Source organism: Lithobates pipiens, unplaced genomic scaffold, assembly GCF_037356315.1.
Source record: "Lithobates pipiens isolate NorthernLeopardFrog02 unplaced genomic scaffold, aLitPip1_a1.2 Scaffold_23, whole genome shotgun sequence".
Classification (NCBI taxonomy): domain Eukaryota; kingdom Metazoa; phylum Chordata; class Amphibia; order Anura; family Ranidae; genus Lithobates; species Lithobates pipiens.
In genome coordinates, this window is record NW_027507785.1 from 146,189,861 (window position 1) to 146,207,379 (window position 17,519).

General features: G+C 43.8%; 1 protein-coding gene across 6 annotated transcripts in view; it reads right to left on the bottom strand.

Annotated features, from left to right (window-relative positions):
- IPPK (inositol-pentakisphosphate 2-kinase) overlaps positions 1-17,519 on the bottom strand; it is a 1,165,378-nt gene that overhangs the window by 825,865 nt on the left and 321,994 nt on the right. For 5 of the 6 annotated variants that reach the window (XM_077452467.1, XM_077452466.1, XM_077452469.1 and 2 more), the window contains exon 4: positions 13,037-13,103. The exons of the other annotated variant lie outside the window; for it this stretch is intronic. In XM_077452467.1, the coding sequence (XP_077308593.1) occupies positions 13,037-13,103 (67 nt within the window). The remainder of the gene's footprint in view (positions 1-13,036; positions 13,104-17,519) is intronic. 6 annotated transcript variants of the gene reach the window in all.

The window sequence follows — 17,519 nt, forward strand, 5'->3', positions numbered from 1 at the left end:
TACAGGCTCACACACAACCCTAGACGCAGCTTGGTGTCTACTGCATATAAACAACCTTTCATATAGCACATATAAAAAATCCTTGATCAGACATTTCCTCAATGCAGCTAAAAATTTGATCCCACTACATTGGAACTCACGCTCTCTACCCTCAGCTGGAGACTGGCTCTGTAAAGTACACCATATCTACGATATGGAAGAAATTATCGCTATTGAACAGGGCTATATTATTCAATTCAGGCAAATGTGGGAACCTTGGCGTAACTTTTGCAAGACACAATTCTACTGTAACCTCATTACTTGATATACAAACGTAACTGTTTCTTTTCTGTAACAGAATATTATTGGGAAAGTTTTGTTATATTGAACAATATATGCCTTTCTTTGATATTTTTATTATTCACCCAGTAATCCGAGCAACCAATCCATTTTTCATCCAGATTATCACACTACAATGGTATGATTACATACACCCTCCCTCTTACTTATATAATAGTTGTTATAATCTATTTTCATATGTGATTGTTTTCATATGATATACTCCTAAGATTACTTGACCAATCTCAATGTCCATAATTTCCTTACTGTTATACTTTTTCTGTGACACATTTTACCTTTTGTATTTACCTTATTCTTTCTAATAAACTTTATTGTGATAAAAAAAAAAGATAAAATCACAGATTTAGAGGACAGGGCCAGACGTAACAACTTTAAATTTCGTGGGGTCCCTGAATCTGTTCAAAATATTAAGCTGCCCCTGTATGCGAAAAACCTTCTTAAAGCTGTGCTCCCCGATGCAAAAAGCATTGAGCTTGTCATTGATCGTATACATAGATTGCCAAAGCCCACCTTCCTCCCAGATGCTGTACCTAGAGACGTTATCCTTAGGGTGCACTTCTACCACGTTAAAGAGCAATTCATGCAAAAAGTAAGAGGAATGACTTCTCTTCCTGATCCATACGGCCATCTGCAAATATACGCTGACTTATCCCAGCACACCCTGAGCAGACGCAGACAACTCAATACAATCACCAAGGCGCTACACAATAATCAAATCCAGTACCAGTGGATTGCACCAGCCAAAATATCTATCCATCATGAGGGATCAAAGCACCTAGTTACTTCACTGCAACAGGGCCTGCGGCTCCTGCGAGACTGGAACATCATTCCTGCTCTCAATGAGGCGACTCCCATGGATCAGCGCAACACGGGCACCATGTCCCCACAACCCCTCCCGCCAAGATCCCACAGAAACCAACTTCCTCCATAGGAACCCGGGATTACGGCCAACGCACACCGTTCGGTTGTGTTCTATGCTCACGTTCGGTTTCAGAGAACTCTTTACCCCAATTAGTGTTTTCTGGCAGGGCTGTGCCTAGGACTATCCAATAAAAAACACTCCTTAATTATTTTTTACCTTGCTGCTACTTTAAGCGGACATAGCACGGTTCACTGCCTAATTAATAGGCATCCTTTCATATCATCTAGAGATTCTACAGGTGCTCTAGTACCTTCACCTTACAGAAAGTAGCTATCTCTGTTTTGCATACATACATTTTTTATTTTTATTTTTTTGTTGTTGTGTGTCTCTCCTACCCTCTCCCAGCAGGACCTCAAGGGTGTCTACCTACTGTCCCAGAAGAAGACGGATCCACTCCTACCTACATTGTCGTGCTTCGACAATCCTCTCTGCAACATCACCTGAAATCGTCTAACGAATCATCTTGGACCCCTTTCTCCCTCCTACAGCAACCCAGGTAACATTTCCAGCTACTACAGCTCCTTCCGACTTGATCTACCAACATGACCATCAAAATAGTTTCCATAAACGCCAAAGGGCTAAACCATCCTGCTAAAAAGGGCCTCTCTATGGTCACTAGCCAAGCAAACCAAGTGTGATATCTTGTGTGCACAAGAGACACACTTTCTAGCCAGTCGCCCTCCTTCCTGCATCAACAAAAATTTCAATACCATCTATATGGCTAACGCTACATCAAAGAGGAAAGGGGTTCTTATTGCCATTCACAACTCCCTAACATACCAGCTTACCCAAGTTACTCTGGACCCCGACGGACGCTACATCATTTTGACCTGCATGATTAATGCAGCTCCCTACACTATTGTTAGTCTGTACGCTCCTAATGTTCACCAAACACGCTTCCTACGCAAGCTCCATAAGAAAGTTGCTGCAGTTCAGCACGGAGCAACAATCTGGTGCGGAGACTAACTGCACCCCTGATCCTTCATTGGACTCCTCTGTCCGTACCAAGAGACACAGACCAGCTCTAAACCCCCTTCTAGTAAGCTTTCGCTTATACGATGTCTGGAGATGTCTGCACGTTGATGAAAAGGACTTCACCTTTTTTTCTTCCTGCCACAACTCTTACTCGCGTATAGACCTCTTTCTAACAGACCCTTGGACTCTTCAAAAAATCTCTTCCTCAACTATCCATCCCACGACCTGGTCTGACCATTCACCGGTTAGTATAACCATCGAAGACTCTACTAGAACCCCCCAGCCTATCTGTGGAGACTTAACACCAAGATCCTGCAAACAGACCCATACGCCGGCCTGTTACAAGACAACCTACTAGCTTTTTTCTCGCAAAACAAGGACTCTGTTACAGACCCTCATATATTGTGGGCATCACATAAAGCGTATATGAGGGGTTTATTCATTCAATATGGGGCTAGGGACAGGAGGCGTAGGAGGCAGCATTTAGAGGACATTCTTGCCAAAATACAGGCCACGGATTCACTTAACAAAAAATACGCAAATTCGGCACTTAAATCGGAACTGACCTCCCTAAGACTCGAACTTAGAACCTTACTATTAGAAACTCACGACAAAGTACAAAAACGCTTTAGAATGAAATTTTTTGCCGAGGGTAATAAACCAGGTAAATTGCTTTCTCATCAGATCAAAGGACATGTGCCAAAATTGCCCATACCCTTTATGTTCCATCCCCCTACAAAATCTAAATTAACTAACCCGCAAGATATTGCCAATGCCTTTAGTGAGTATTACAGCGGCCTATACAATCTCGCTGACGATACCTCACTACACCAGCCCCAACCCTCCCAGATTCAGGCCTTCTTGAAGTCTGTTCGTCTACCCCAGTTGACCCCTCAACAATTAGAACGATTGAACGTCCCATTCACGCAAGATGAAGTCAAGAGGGCCATCCAAACTCTACCCAACAATAAAGCCCCCGGTCCGGATGGATTTGAGGGAGAGTACTATAAGCTATTTAGCCATACACTTACTGAATACCTAACCCCTGTATTCAACTCTGCTGCCTCCTCCGCCTCCTTCCCTCAAGAAATGCTAAAAGCTTTAATTGTCACCATACCAAAGCCAGGGAGGGCTCTACCCCCTCAGCCCAAGTCTACTGTTTGTCTATGTTATCTACACAACTTCCCATTACAAACGGCACGAGACAAGGCTGCCCTTGCTCGCCCTTGATCTTCGACCTCATGATTGAACCCCTTGCAGCAAAAATTAGTTCCCATGATGCCATCTCTGGCTTTTATATTGGAAAATCTGATCACCGGATCAGCCTCTTTGCTGACGATATTTTTGCATTAACCAATCCTGCCACCTCCCTGGCTTCGGTGCAAGCTATACTCGATGATTTCAGCTATGTTTCGTACTATAAAGTCAATACTACCAAGTCCTATATGCTCCCCCTAGCACTGCCCGAGCAGCAGCAAACACTGTTGAAAAATAGATATCATTACGCATGGTCCGCAAATACTCTCAAATACCTGGGCATAACACTCACTGCAAACACAACTGTCCTATACCAAGCTAATTATCTACTCTTCTTACACGCTCTACCCACAGATTTGAATAAAATCTCCAAATTGACGCTCTCCAGCGCAGGCAGACTAGCTGCCTTTAAAATGGTTAAACTCCCACAACTACTATCTTTTTAGAGCGCTGCCCATCCCGCTACCCACATTTTTCTTCACGCAGATCCAATCCCTTCTCAGAAAATTTATCTGGCAAGGTAAAAGAGCTAGAGTAAGTCATAAGCTTCTCACAAAGCATAAGTTAGCAGGCGGTATGGGGTATATTAATGTGAAGGATTACTACAACGCTGCAATCTTAGCGCAGATGCGAGACTGGTTCGTCCCTGACCCTCTCAACCACTGGAGTTCCATTGAGGCTTCCCAAGTTCCTAGCGGTAACCTGAAAAATTGGCTCCTAAGCTCTCCCACACTACGCAAATCTGACAAACACATGTCTCCGACCATACACGCATCAGTGGCAGCATTTTCCTATCTACAAACTTACCTACCTCTGCCGCTTCATGCAAAGTGCCCATTCCGATAGAAATCCTCAATCTGATCATACCCAACATGCAGATAACCCCCTGGAAAGACAAAGGTATAGCACATATTGCGGACTTATACTCTACTGAATTCCCCCATCCATTCCCTACACTGCAACAAACCTTTTCGCTCCCCTTGAAAGATTACTATAAATACATTCAAATTTTGCACTGTTTAATTCGACACCCACACATCCAAATTACCATGCCCACGAAACTCTGGCAATACTTTACAAGCACTGCAGCCCCAACCAAAGACATTTCGCTTTTCTACGCTACACTTAAGGGTAAAACCACCCTCGATATTCTTCCTCCCATGCTTAAATGGGAGAGGGATATCGGTGTCACTTTCTCCACAACAATGGCAATATGCATTTCGCTCCATCAACACAGCAACGAAATCAGCTAACCTATGGGAATTTACCTATAAACTTACCTATAAACTTAACCTCAGATGGTACATTACTCCTGCGCAGCTACACTCAATGAAACCTCAGATACAATATGGTGTTGCAGGCACCCTCTACCATATAATATGGGATTGCCCCAAAATTAATACACTATGGGCAGATGTTTTCCACCTACTTGCAGAGGTCACACGTATCCCTATTAATCCATCCCCTGAAATGGCAATTCTATAGCATAGAAAACTACCCACACAAACTCCGTTGTATAATAACACAGATTCTCTTGGTGACTAGACTAGTGATAGCCCGCAATTGGAAATCCTCAGAGCAGATCTCAATAGTACGTCTGGTACATACACATGGTGCCTATGAACGCATGTATGCTGCAGCAGAAGGATCCCTAGCTAAAATAGCAAGCAGGTGGGAAGCATGGGATGCTTGGTTCGCCAAGCTCCGTCCCTTATCCATCTGACTCATCTCATCCGCACTATATACATTATGGTTCAGTATACTGCATAGATCCTGCTTCTTAACCCCCCACCCCCCCTTTTTTTATTTTTTATTTCATCGCTTGTTCTTTTTCGCGTTGACACAATGCAACAGAAGGTCCCAATTAGATAAGCCTTCACAATCAAATCCTCTAGATGTATTGTTCATTACCTATTTGTTCAGGTTTTTCTCATTTATTGTTTATCCACAACCCAGGTAGTACTATGTTTCTTGTAGCGCACTGGATACTAGACGGTACTTCCAAATATATAACATATCCAGCTTGTATTAAAAACCTCGCTGATGCTATGAGACTAGCAAAGATGGGGGTGCCTATACCTCTAGATACAGCATGATCCCGTTTGGGGTATCTGGAGGAGGGGCCTACCCTCATCGAATATTTTATGTTCCACTTACTACGTACAAATATAGAATAGTCTGGATAAGCAATGTAATCTCAGGTTTAGGCCTTAACCCGTCTAAGTAATATTGTCATACTACATGCTGTAAATGTGGTTTATTGTCTTTTTTTGCTTAAAACTTTAATAAAAAAGCATTGAAATCAAAAAGTCCATGAACATTATAAGACAACACACAACATATACAACATTCCAGTGTGGGTTTACAGCGAGTCAGACTAACGCAGATTAGACTGGTGTTCTCGGTCACCCCGTGCCCCTAATGTACACAGGGTAATTTACACATAGGAGGGGTCGGGGGAGCTGGAGTTTCCAGAGCTGCCCAAGGTAAGCTGGGTTCCACAAGCCCGCCACCCAAAGTAACGCCCTGTCTCAACACCTAAAAGGTCATCGACCTCCCTTAAGGACAGTTTAAACTTGGGGCCCCTTTTTTTTCTTCTTCGTCACCTTCTACCTGCTCAGTGTTCAAGTCAATGGTGGCTACTTCACTGGCTTCAAAGCTACCTGCTCGTTACCGAACCATCTCCTGAGATCCTGAGGTGACTGACCTTGGCGAGGCTGTAAGAGAGGGATTCCCAGAAAGAGCAGCTGGAGTTTTGACATCTGCAATCAGTTTCTTGAACACCTTAAAGGTGTGTAAATGAATCCAAAAAAATTCCTTGAACAGCTTGCCCACACAAATTTTACATAGCGGTTCTGTGTATCCCAAAGCCATCTTGGTCCCACACTTAGCACACCACTTTCTGGAAATGGGCTTTGGCTCTTTAAGCGGCTTGGCCCACCAAAAGAAAAATAGGACTTTTTGTACTCACCGTAAAATCCTTTTCTCTGTAATTCACCGACCAACACAGCTCCTCTCTGTAACAAATGGGTTGTTAGCCTTATCACTAGGAGAATACTAGGCAAAGTTGTAACACAACACTCAGAACTCTTAGTTCCGCCCAGGGGGGCGGTCTCTCAGGCTACAACCCTTCACCTTGAAAAGCAGCATAACGTAAAGGTAAAATGAGGGTCTGGTGCTGTATCGGTCGATGAATTACAGAGAAAAGGATTTTACGGTGAGTACAAAAAACCCCATTTTCTTTTATATTCACCACCCGAGACAGCTCCTCTCTGTAACAAATGGGACATCCCCAAGCAGTGCCAAAACGAGGGGTGGGACACCATGGCAAGTGGGAACTAGTGAAACTAAACCCACAAAAAAACAGCAGTGCGTGGAAAACCACCACAAAAAAACAGGGTATCCTCAACAGGAATGATCGCCAAGACCGCACCAAACTGCGGAAGTAATGCAACGGTGCATTAACATAACAGTACTGCGTTTTTATCGAAAAACCAGGAAAAAATATCTATTGCATATTCAATTGCAACTACACGCAAAACTTTGCGGCCAAAACAGGCATCAGCCGGTGCACTGATGTCTACCTTGTAGAACTTGGCAAACGTGTGGACAGACAACCAGGTCGCCGCCTTACATACCTGAGCGACCGACACTTGGTGTCGGAAGGCCCAAGACGTTTCAATTGCCCTTGTGGAGTGGGCTACCAGAAAGGGGGGCACCTGCCCCTTCAAGGCATAGGCTTGTACTACAATCTGTCTGATCCACCTGGAAATGGTGGCCGACGAGACCGCCATGCCTTTCTTTGGACCAGCCACCAGAACAAACAGTGAGTCTGACTTCTGAAAGCCAGCCGTGGCAGGCAAATACACCTTCAGAGCCCTAACCACGTCAAGAGCGTGAAGGACCACCTCCTTAGGGTGCTTCGGCTTAGGACACAGAGATGGTAATACAATGTCCTCATTGATATGAAAAGCCGAGACCACTTTTGGTAGAAAGGACGGTTGCGGATGCAATACCACCTTATCCCTGTGAAAAACAAGATAGGGCGACTTGCAGGACAAGTCTGCCAGTTCCGAAACCCTCCTGGCCGATGTGATGGCCAACAGAAAGACCACTTTCTGGGAAAGAGTCAACAGGGGAATCTCCCTGATATTTTCAAATGGCGGTTTTTGAAGTGCCGACAACACCAGGTTCAAATCCCATGGGGGTAACGGTGGACGCACCGGAGGGACTACGTGTCGTACCCCCTGAACGAATGTACTCACTAAGGAGTGTGATGCCAGGGGTCGTTGAAAAAAAAAAATAAAAAAGACAGTTAAGGCTGAGATTTGCCCTTTGATGGTGCTTAATGCCAATCTCTGGTCAACTCCTTGCTGAAGAAACAGCAGGATCCTGAATTTGGAAAAGGAGCGCGGATGCCATCCTTTCTCCTCACACATGGAGATGTAGGCCTTCCAGGTACGATGGTATATCTTCCGAGAAGAAGATTTCTGTGCTCTCAACATAGTTGGAATCCCCGAGTCCAACAGACCCCGGTTCCTCAACACCTGGCTCTCAATAGCCATGCCATTAAAGCCAGCGATGGTAAAGCAGGATGGAGAATTGGACCTTGAGACAGGAGGTCCTCTCGCAACAGCAGTCGTCAGGGAGCAACTGCCACCAGACGCACCAAGTCTGTGTACCAAGGACGCTGAGGCCAATCTGGGGTAAAAAAAAAAGGGGGGGGGTAGAGTAAGGTGAAGGGGAGAGGAGAAGGAGAGAGGAGGGAAGAAGGGAAGGGGTAAATTGGGAACCATTCATATCTGAAGAAAGTTAAACAATTAGGAGGGGACTGGAAACTTATAGACAAATGAGGGATATATCAATATTCAAATATTAACAAAAACAACAAGCTGGCAATAATGTTAGCAGATTGAGGCAAACCGTAAACTGTGAATCCGAATATAGTAAACTCATCCACATAGCTGATCCAGTTTAGTAGAATATAGGCAAGTAAGGAAGGGTAGATTGATCCCAGATAAACCCACAGACAGAGACGGGAGGGTGCAATTAACCTATGGTTTAATAGCTAGAGTATAATGACACTTGAAAAGTCTCAATGGTTTAGAGCAGTGGTCACCAACCCTGTCCTCAGGGGCCCATTAACAGGCCAGGTTTTATTACCTTGGGGCGATACAGACTAGAATACTGCAATCACTGAGCAGGAAATTATATCACCTGTGATGTATTTCAGTTATCCTGCAAACCTGGCCTGTTAGTGGGCCCTGAGGAGAGGGTTGATGACCATTGATTTAGAGTAAAGAATAAAAGAACCAATGCAAAGTAAACTTATGATGCTCAGAGCAGGAATACTGAGCTCAAGCGTGCCAGGAGAAGTGTGTCCTAAAGGGACAAATAGTTCCACGCCTTCATCCTGGGGCCATCTCGAAATGCGTTAAAAGCCAGATCTTGACTGGTGAGCTGGAGTGCCCATGGTCTTGGGAGAAGATTGGACCATTGTGGTGTGGCAGTGTACAGCCTTGGGGTGGTGTGCTTTGGAGCGCAAGGTGAAGCTGACTGGACAGAATCAGCCAGAGGGGCCAAATGCAGGTCGGCAGGAAGCCCTTGTAAATGATCTGGGGGAAGAGCTGGCATATCGTTTCCCATGATATGTGAATTTAAGAGCAATGGAAAAGGTCCAAAAGTAGCAGATCTGGTGCTGGAGTAGGATTTGAAATTGGGAGTTCATGGCCCTACATCTGGCGGTGTGGCTGTTGTCTGGCGAGAACACGGGGGACTCTGTCCTTTTCCAACCAATCAATAGGGAGTGAAGGCATAAGTTCCTGGAATAGTGATGTGGTGGTAGATTGCAGGTCTGTAATAGTTTCAGGCAAGCTTAGCACACGTAAATTAATTAGAGCGGAGTGATCGATTTTCAGCACCCTCTAAACGTGACATACGGTAGGCATTCTGTTCTCTCCCTGCAATGACTCTATGGCCTCAGCATGTTCTCTGTTATTTAACTTTCATTTATCATCATCCACGTGAATTTCTAAGTCAGCCATTCTCTGCCCCAGATCTCTAATCCCACACGACAATCTGTAATATGCTCTGAGGGGGAATGTAGTGCTGTTTATAGCATATTTTTATCTGTTTAAAGAAATCTTGCTGGGAGACCAGACAGAGGCATATCAAGCATTGCACTCACTTATGAATTTGCATCATCATCCTCCAATGGTTCTGTCTGCACTCTGGCAGGGCAAGGATGGGGAAAAAAAGCATTTGCAATCTTGGTTGAAGCCCTTGTGAGGGCCTCTCTAATTGTCCACATCTTCAGCTTATGTTTTGAGCCTGTGGAGACCATAGTGACCTTCCCCACAGGTGCAGCTTCCAAGATTGTGAGTGTCGGCAGGCAAGGTGCCGTTGTGCCTCAGAAAACCCCCAAATCCAAAAGACATAACATATAATGTTAAAAATACAAAAAAATGATAGTGAAGAGGGTGTGCATGTTTGGGATATCTCCCTTACCAATACTAGTGTACCATGGAGTTACTCTAGGTGGGTGAAGGTGTGCATGCTTGGGATCAGGGTGGATAAAAATCAATGATTAAAAAAAAAGAAAAAAAAAGGAATTGCTTTTATTTAAGATCAGATTTTTTTAAATTGTTATCAAATTTATTTTAATAAAATGCTTTTAGAGTAAAATCTAAAGATAGTTTTCTATTTAAAGCGGGAGTCCACCGGGATTTTTTTTTTTTTTTTAAAAGCCAGCAGCTACAAATACTGCAGCTACTGACTTTTAAATAGTGACACTTACCTGTCCAGCGCGCCCGCGATGTCGGCACCCGAAGCCGATCGCTCGCTCGGCTGCCGGGTCCCGCCGCCATCTTGGGTATGGGAATCAGGAAATGGAGCCTTTCGGCTTCATTTCCCGGTTCCCTACTGCGCATGCGCGAGCCGCGCGGCGCAATCCGGCTGGTCCCCGCTGCCTCTGGGAGCTGTGTGTTTCCCAGCAGGCAGCGGGGCACTTGCTGAAGGGGGCGGGCGCTTGCGGAACGTACGCCCCGTTCCGCAGAGAGCTAGCCCAGAAGTGGGTGCAGTTACCTGGATTATCCAGATAACTGCACCCCCCTCCCCCCTGAAAGGTGCCGATTGTGGCGCCGGAGGGGGGGGGGGGGATTCCGATGAGCGGAGGTCCATTTTAGGGTGGACCTCCGCTTTAAGATAAATTAATAATTTAGTTTATTCAACATGAAATGAAGCTTAGTTATGTAACATGAGGCTGTATATTCTGCAATATTTACATTTTTGGTATGCTCATTCAATGAATCCAAGCTCTTCAAGCTGAAATAAGACACACTGCATTGATGCATTCACACAATTTCACAGTAACCATTAGTTAAAACAAAGTTCAGGAATATTCCTCTATGTACATTACAAACTGCATGATTGAATCCGTTCTGATAGCGCTGTTTTACTAACCTGACAAGCTTATTATTCTAAATAGGAAACCTTTATTTTGTTTGCAAATATTAAAGATTCTAACTACCAGCAAGAACATGTCCTTACATTTAAAGAGCACCTGTCATTTCAGATCCATCATGGCAGCGCCTGTTAGCGGGCATCCACTGACCAGCTGCTGCCACCTCCCTCACCTTGTTGTGTCACTGCCGCATCACCAGCTGTCCCATTAAAGTGAATAGGACTGTAGGTGAGTCAACAGTGGGTAGGATGAGGATCCGCTGCGGGAAAGATGACAGTTGCTCTTTAAAAAATTATGATTTAAATCAAGCCTTTTTACTACTGATTTAAATCAAATCCACCCTGTTTGAGATATTTCCTTAACTAGTACTTGTGTATCATGGAGCTACTCGAGGTGAGTAGATCCTTCACCCACCTAGAGTAGCTCCATGGTACACTAGTACTAGCTCTGGCAAGGCAAGGATGGGGAAAAGAAGTGATTGCCATCTTGGTTTAAGCCCTCGCTAGGGCCTCTCTAATTGTCCACATCTTCGGTTTGTGTTTTGAGCATGTGGAGACCATAGTGACCTTCCCCGCAGGTGCTGCTGTTTGAACAGATATTCAGTTAGCACCAAAATTGAAAATTAAAGCGGAGGCCCACCCTAAAATGGACCTCCGCTCATCGGAATCCCCCCCCCCCTCCGGCGCCACAATTGGCACCTTTCAGGGGGGAGGGGGGTGCAGTTACCTGGATAATCCAGGTAACTGCACCCACTTCCGGGATAGCTGTCTGCGGAAAGGGGCGTAGATTACGCCCCTTTCCGCAACTGCCCGCCCCTTTGCGCAAGTGCCCCGCTGCCTGCTGGGAAACACACAGTTCCCAGAGGCAGCGGGGACCGTCCGGATTGCGCCGCGCGGCTCGCGCATGCGCAGTAGGGAACCGGGAAATGAAGTCGAAAGGCTCCATTTCCTGATTCCCATACCCAAGATGGCGGCGGCAGCACCCGACAGACGACCTAGCGATCGGCTTCGGGTGCCGACATCGCGGGCGCGCTGGACAGGTAAGTGTCACTATTTTAAAAGTCAGCAGCTGCAGTATTTGTAGCTGCTGGCTTTTAAAAAAAAAAAAAAAACGCGGAGTCCCGGTGGACTCCCGCTTTAAGCAAGCTAGCGTAGTGCCCTCTGAGCTACTGTTCTGCTAAATTTAGTTTTAGGCCTCTCTGTAATCAGGGAGGCATTGGGTCTGCTTTGGACTCAAAGTATGGGCTCCATTGCTTTTCCCGGTCTCCCAGGGGATCCTTGGACAGTGGGTAGGAGAATCATGACCCCAGCTGCATTGTTATGCAGGTGATTAGCAGGAGGTTGAGAGAGGGGGGCCAGAGTCCAGAGCAGAGCTCTCTTAGTCCTGGGGGAGTAAGACCCAGACTGAAGGCTGCGGCATCCCTGGGAGATTCACCCAGGACTGCAGCATTTCTGTGGGGTCCCTGCTACAATTTGACTGGAGGACCTCTGCCCTATCCTTCCTGGAGTGTTTTTAGAAATTCCACTACATATCAGGTGCATAGGCCACTGAAGTACTGAAATTTTCTGACCCTGCACTTAGCTGTCTGGAAATCAGAAACAGTGAGTACTTGCCCGTTGCAGCCATAGACTTTCCCCAACTCCACGTTCTTCTCCCAAAAACAAAACAAAAAAAGGAGTGGTGTGCGGTTTACAGACTGAATATGGAATGTCATGTGCCTGGCTGCTACTAAGGAATGGAACCTGGGATCAAATCGCCAGACCAAATCTGGTCTGTGTACTACACTAGGTTCTTTTCAAGAACTTGAGCTCAATGCTTTGTGTGGGTTGTGAACGTAGGGTGTTGAAGGGAAGAACAAGGAGCTAATGAGCTGGGTTATAATATCCTTCCAGACCTGCAGCTAAAATCAAATTAAGGGGATTATTTAGGAGACAGGTGGACTGGGCACACTACATCAATCCCTGGATTAAAAAAAAACAGTATCCATGAACCTGTAAACTGGTACAACCACCCATCACCACATGAACGTCAAATAACGTTAATTTATGCAAATCATAACTTGCTGTAAATCAGATGCCTACCTGGTCTCTCTGACTGGACCTTTAAACACAGGCGTTTCAGAAAATCTAAAGGTAATTTAACCACTTCCTGAAAAATAAAATACTAGAATCATTCTCAAAAAAATAAAAAAAAAACAGCAGAAAGAACTAAAACAAACATAAAAATATCAATAAACAAATTACACTGATGAACACTGATGAACACTGATAAACACTGATAAACACTGATAAACACTGATAAACACTGATAAACACTGATAAACACTGATAAACACTGATAAACACTGATAAACACTGATAAACACTGATAAACAAAGATGTTGGGCGGCACAGTGGTGTAGTGGGTAGCACTCTCACCTAGCAGTAAGAAAGGTCGCTGGTTCGAATCCCAACCACACCACAACACTACCTGCCTGGAGTTCGCATGTTCTCCCTGTGCCTGCGTGGGTTTCCTCCCACACACCAAATTTAAGCCCTAGTATATGAATGGGGTCCTTGGATTGTGGGCTCCTTGAGGGTAGGGACCGATGTGAGTGTGCAATGTACAGGGATAGGGGAGATGCCGATGTAAACAGCATCTCCCCGTTCTACCTAGCAACAAGTGACACTGATCTCTGCTCCCTGTGATAGGAGTAGAGATCGGTGTTCACTAGCACACAGCCCAGCCTCCCCCCCCACAGTTAGTAACACGTCCCTAGGACACACTTAACACCTACACTGCCACCCCCTGGTTAACCCCTTCACTGCCAGTGTCATTTACACAGGAATCAATGCATTTGTATAGCAGTGATTGCTGTATAAATGACAATGGTCCCAAAAATGTGTCAAAAATGTCCAGTGTGTCTGCCATAATGTCAGTGTCACAATAAAAAATCGCTGGTCATTGCCATTACTAGTAAAAAAAAATTCTTAATAAAAATGCCATAAAACTACCCCCTATTTTGTAAACGCTATAAATGTTGCGCAAACCAATCAATCGCTTATTGCAATTTTTTTTTTAACCAAAAATATGTAGAATATGTATCGGCCTAAACTGAGGGAAAAAAGTTGTTATATATTTTTGGGGGATATTTGTTATAGCAAAAAGTAAAAAAATAATGTGTTTTTTTTTTTTCAAAATTGTCGCTTTTTTTGTTTATAGCGCAAAAAATAAAAACAAAGGGGTGATCAAATACCACCAAAAGAAAGCTCTATTTGTGGGGAAAAAAAAAGGACGTCAATTTTGTTTGGGAACCACGTCGCACAATTGTCAGTTAAAGCGACAGTGCCGAATCGCAAAAAGTGGTCTGGTCTTAAGCCAGAAAAATGGTCCGGTCCAAAAGTGGTTAATGACATTAAATGCCATAAAACTATTTTAAAAAGGACTTTTCCCAATCTACTTGTCCTAATTAAAAAAGAAATGTTTTCACTAGAATGTATTTAGCGTTTTTAAACGTATTTAAATAAGATTTTTACAGCGTGCTGTTTATCTCCTACTCACCTCCCTGCTGGTCTCCAGCACCACACATGGGGACTAGCAGGGAGGGGAGAGACCTTAAGGTGTTATCAACACCGGTTGGGTGCACAGACCCCAATTTAGGAAAAAAATAAATAATAATGATTCCTTCACGTTACCCTCGCACATGAAAGCACTTGAGTACAAGTGCATGCTGAGCAGCCAAATCAAGCTCTGGTGTCCGCCCTGTTAGACTCCATTCACACCTGGGTGTTTTGGGATGGTGGCAGTATCCCTTGGATTCTACCTGACATTTCAAAACACACTACAATCGTGAAACGCAGGTTCAGGTGATAATATTTTCAATGGCACCTAAAACGCAGTGCAGAGTCTTAGTCCCGGTTCACACTGATGCTAATCTCATGGGATCAGATCCAAAAGGCATAGATTTGCATGACATCCAAAAATACATTGTATTCTTTGAAGAACATTCACATCTATGCGGTGCGATTTTTAATCTGGTTAAAAAAGGGTACTGTGTGAGTTTGGAGCAATGCGTTCCAAACTCGCACCGCATAGAGTAGACTATTTTGGCAGTCTGAGAACTGTTCACACAGGATGTGATTCATAGCTGGTTTTGCATAGAAGTGGCTAGAAGACAGATTTGCATAAAAGTGGATAGAAGGCAGTTTTTTAGCGAAGAGGATGGATGACATTGATAGCATATGAAGGCATATTTAAAATTGCAGCAGTACTAAATTTGCATTGAACAAAAGTGTATTCACAATCACATCCCTGAATCATATCAGAATCACACCTGAACAACTACCTTTGACACACGAACTGAAAACTTACATGAAAATTGCACCATATAAAGTATACTCTGCTGCTTGCCCACAGCGGAGCCAAATGTAAAAAAAATAAAAAATAATAATACCTGCCCAGTGCCTGGGACTACCTGTCCCGGGCGTCGGGCTATATGATTTGGCATTCCTGGTATATCATGTTAAAAAATTAAATACACCTCATTAATGTACTTTACATCAACAAATTTGAACAGGAAAACATTAGTATCCTTAGCAAGTTACACATTTTCTCTGCATCAGGGTAATCAGGTGGTTTGAGAGTGCAGACTGTGATTGATCGGTAATGAATCAAAAACATTTTCAACCAAAGCAAAACTACTACCAAAAGGTGCTGCATCCTACAATAACTCTGTTTTACTTTTTAATTCGATTACACATCTAAATATTATTAACACTATAAAACAGCTAATTTTCCACTGGTAAAAACAAAAAATGACATTTATTGAAAAATATTGAAATTATAAAAAAAATAACCACCACAATAATTAGTCTAATGTAGTAACCTACTCGATCTTACCAGCATTAAAGAGGTAAGATAGGTAGCTCTTAACTACACATCATATTGTCTTTATAGTGGTTGTTAATCCTTACCTATACCCAATGAAGTGACTAGGAAACAAATCCTTCTACATAAAGTTGTACCTACACAGTTAAATAGTCGGCAACGTTGAATAAAAACACAAGTCTATACAGTTCAACATCTTTTAGTGTGTGTGTGTGTTTCACCATCATTTCCCTGCATAATGTGTTAACTAAGATGCTCATCTATAAGTTTTTTGAAAATATGGACACTCCTTGCTGACACCAATTCTGGAAGAGAGTTCCACATCCTTACCAGTAATAGGCAATCGAGTAAAAAAAAGAGAATAGAACAGCTATAGTGCATTACCATTATAAAACTTTTTTTTTTTAATAAAAGACAGGTTCTTACAAGGAATATTGCAAGCATGGCATAAATGTAAAACTCATATGTTGCTCTGACCTATGGCTGCGTGTGATGATGTCACTGTCAAAAGCTACTCTCAGCTGGTAGTTGCCTATTATCACCACTATACTCTGAAGCAGCTAAGAGCCGCCATAGTAAGGATTCTGGCATATGAATATTGATCCTGGGAGAAGTGATGGCTGATGCCTACATTGAATATAAGTGTTATGTACTTTCTCTAGAGGTCTTTTACTCTGGGAAGCAGATGGTGTGCATTTATTTGTGTCAATGGTGCACTGAAGTTGGTGTCAAAACTTTCCAGTGAATTCACATACTTTGCTTCTTCACTGAAGATGATGACAATAGCTCTGATCAGTTTGGTTGCCCTTCTCTGCACTTCCAGTTCTTCAACATTCTTTTTGTGAACTGTAAATTCTAGATTAGGTCTGACTAATTATTTGTAAAGGGGCAAAATGATGTCTCTATCTGGAGTTTATGCTGCTTTTAATACAAGAAAGCATTTTGCTAGCTTTAGAAACTGCGGCTTGGCGAAATTTCGCTTAATTGTCTAGGAGAAAATAGCAGCTACTTCCCGCAAACTTCTTCTAATCTGGTTAAAGGCTTAATGGGGCTGGGACAGCAAGCCAACCAACTAGAGCAGCTTATGGATTTAGCTACTTCTGCATTAGAGGGGGCTCCTGTCACTCGCCTTAACTAAGGCCTTTGACGCCTTCTCCGGGGCTCATCTTACTGAGGTCCTCTGTCATTATGGTTTTGGCCCATTTTTTTATGCAGTTGACGGTAACCCTGTACAGTTCCACTCAAGCTAAACTCAAATATTTTAGGTTTCAATCCTCTGTCTTCCCAATTCACAAGAAGACTAGGCAGGAGCTGCACCCTATCTCCACTCCACATGATAATTATTATTGTCATATTTTATACATCAATAAAACTAGTGCTTGCCAATTGTTGGTATGCAACGCTTTCATGCAATGTTCATAGTTTTATTATATTAGGTACGTGCTGGGGCGTGGTTTCGGTATGAAGCGGTGAGGACGTGTCTCTCTCGGGCTCTGGTGCTGACACCAAGTTGACCCATAAATCATCAGCGCAACCACCTCGTAAATCATGCGGAAAAGGACAAGCAAGCCCCTATCTAAAAAGGGACCCGCTTGGGGCTCCATAAAACTATTCCTGGTCGCAGAACCAGAGGATATCTTAAACATGGATGGACTAGGCCATTCTCCATGTGGCACAAGCTTCGCCTCCCACCATAAG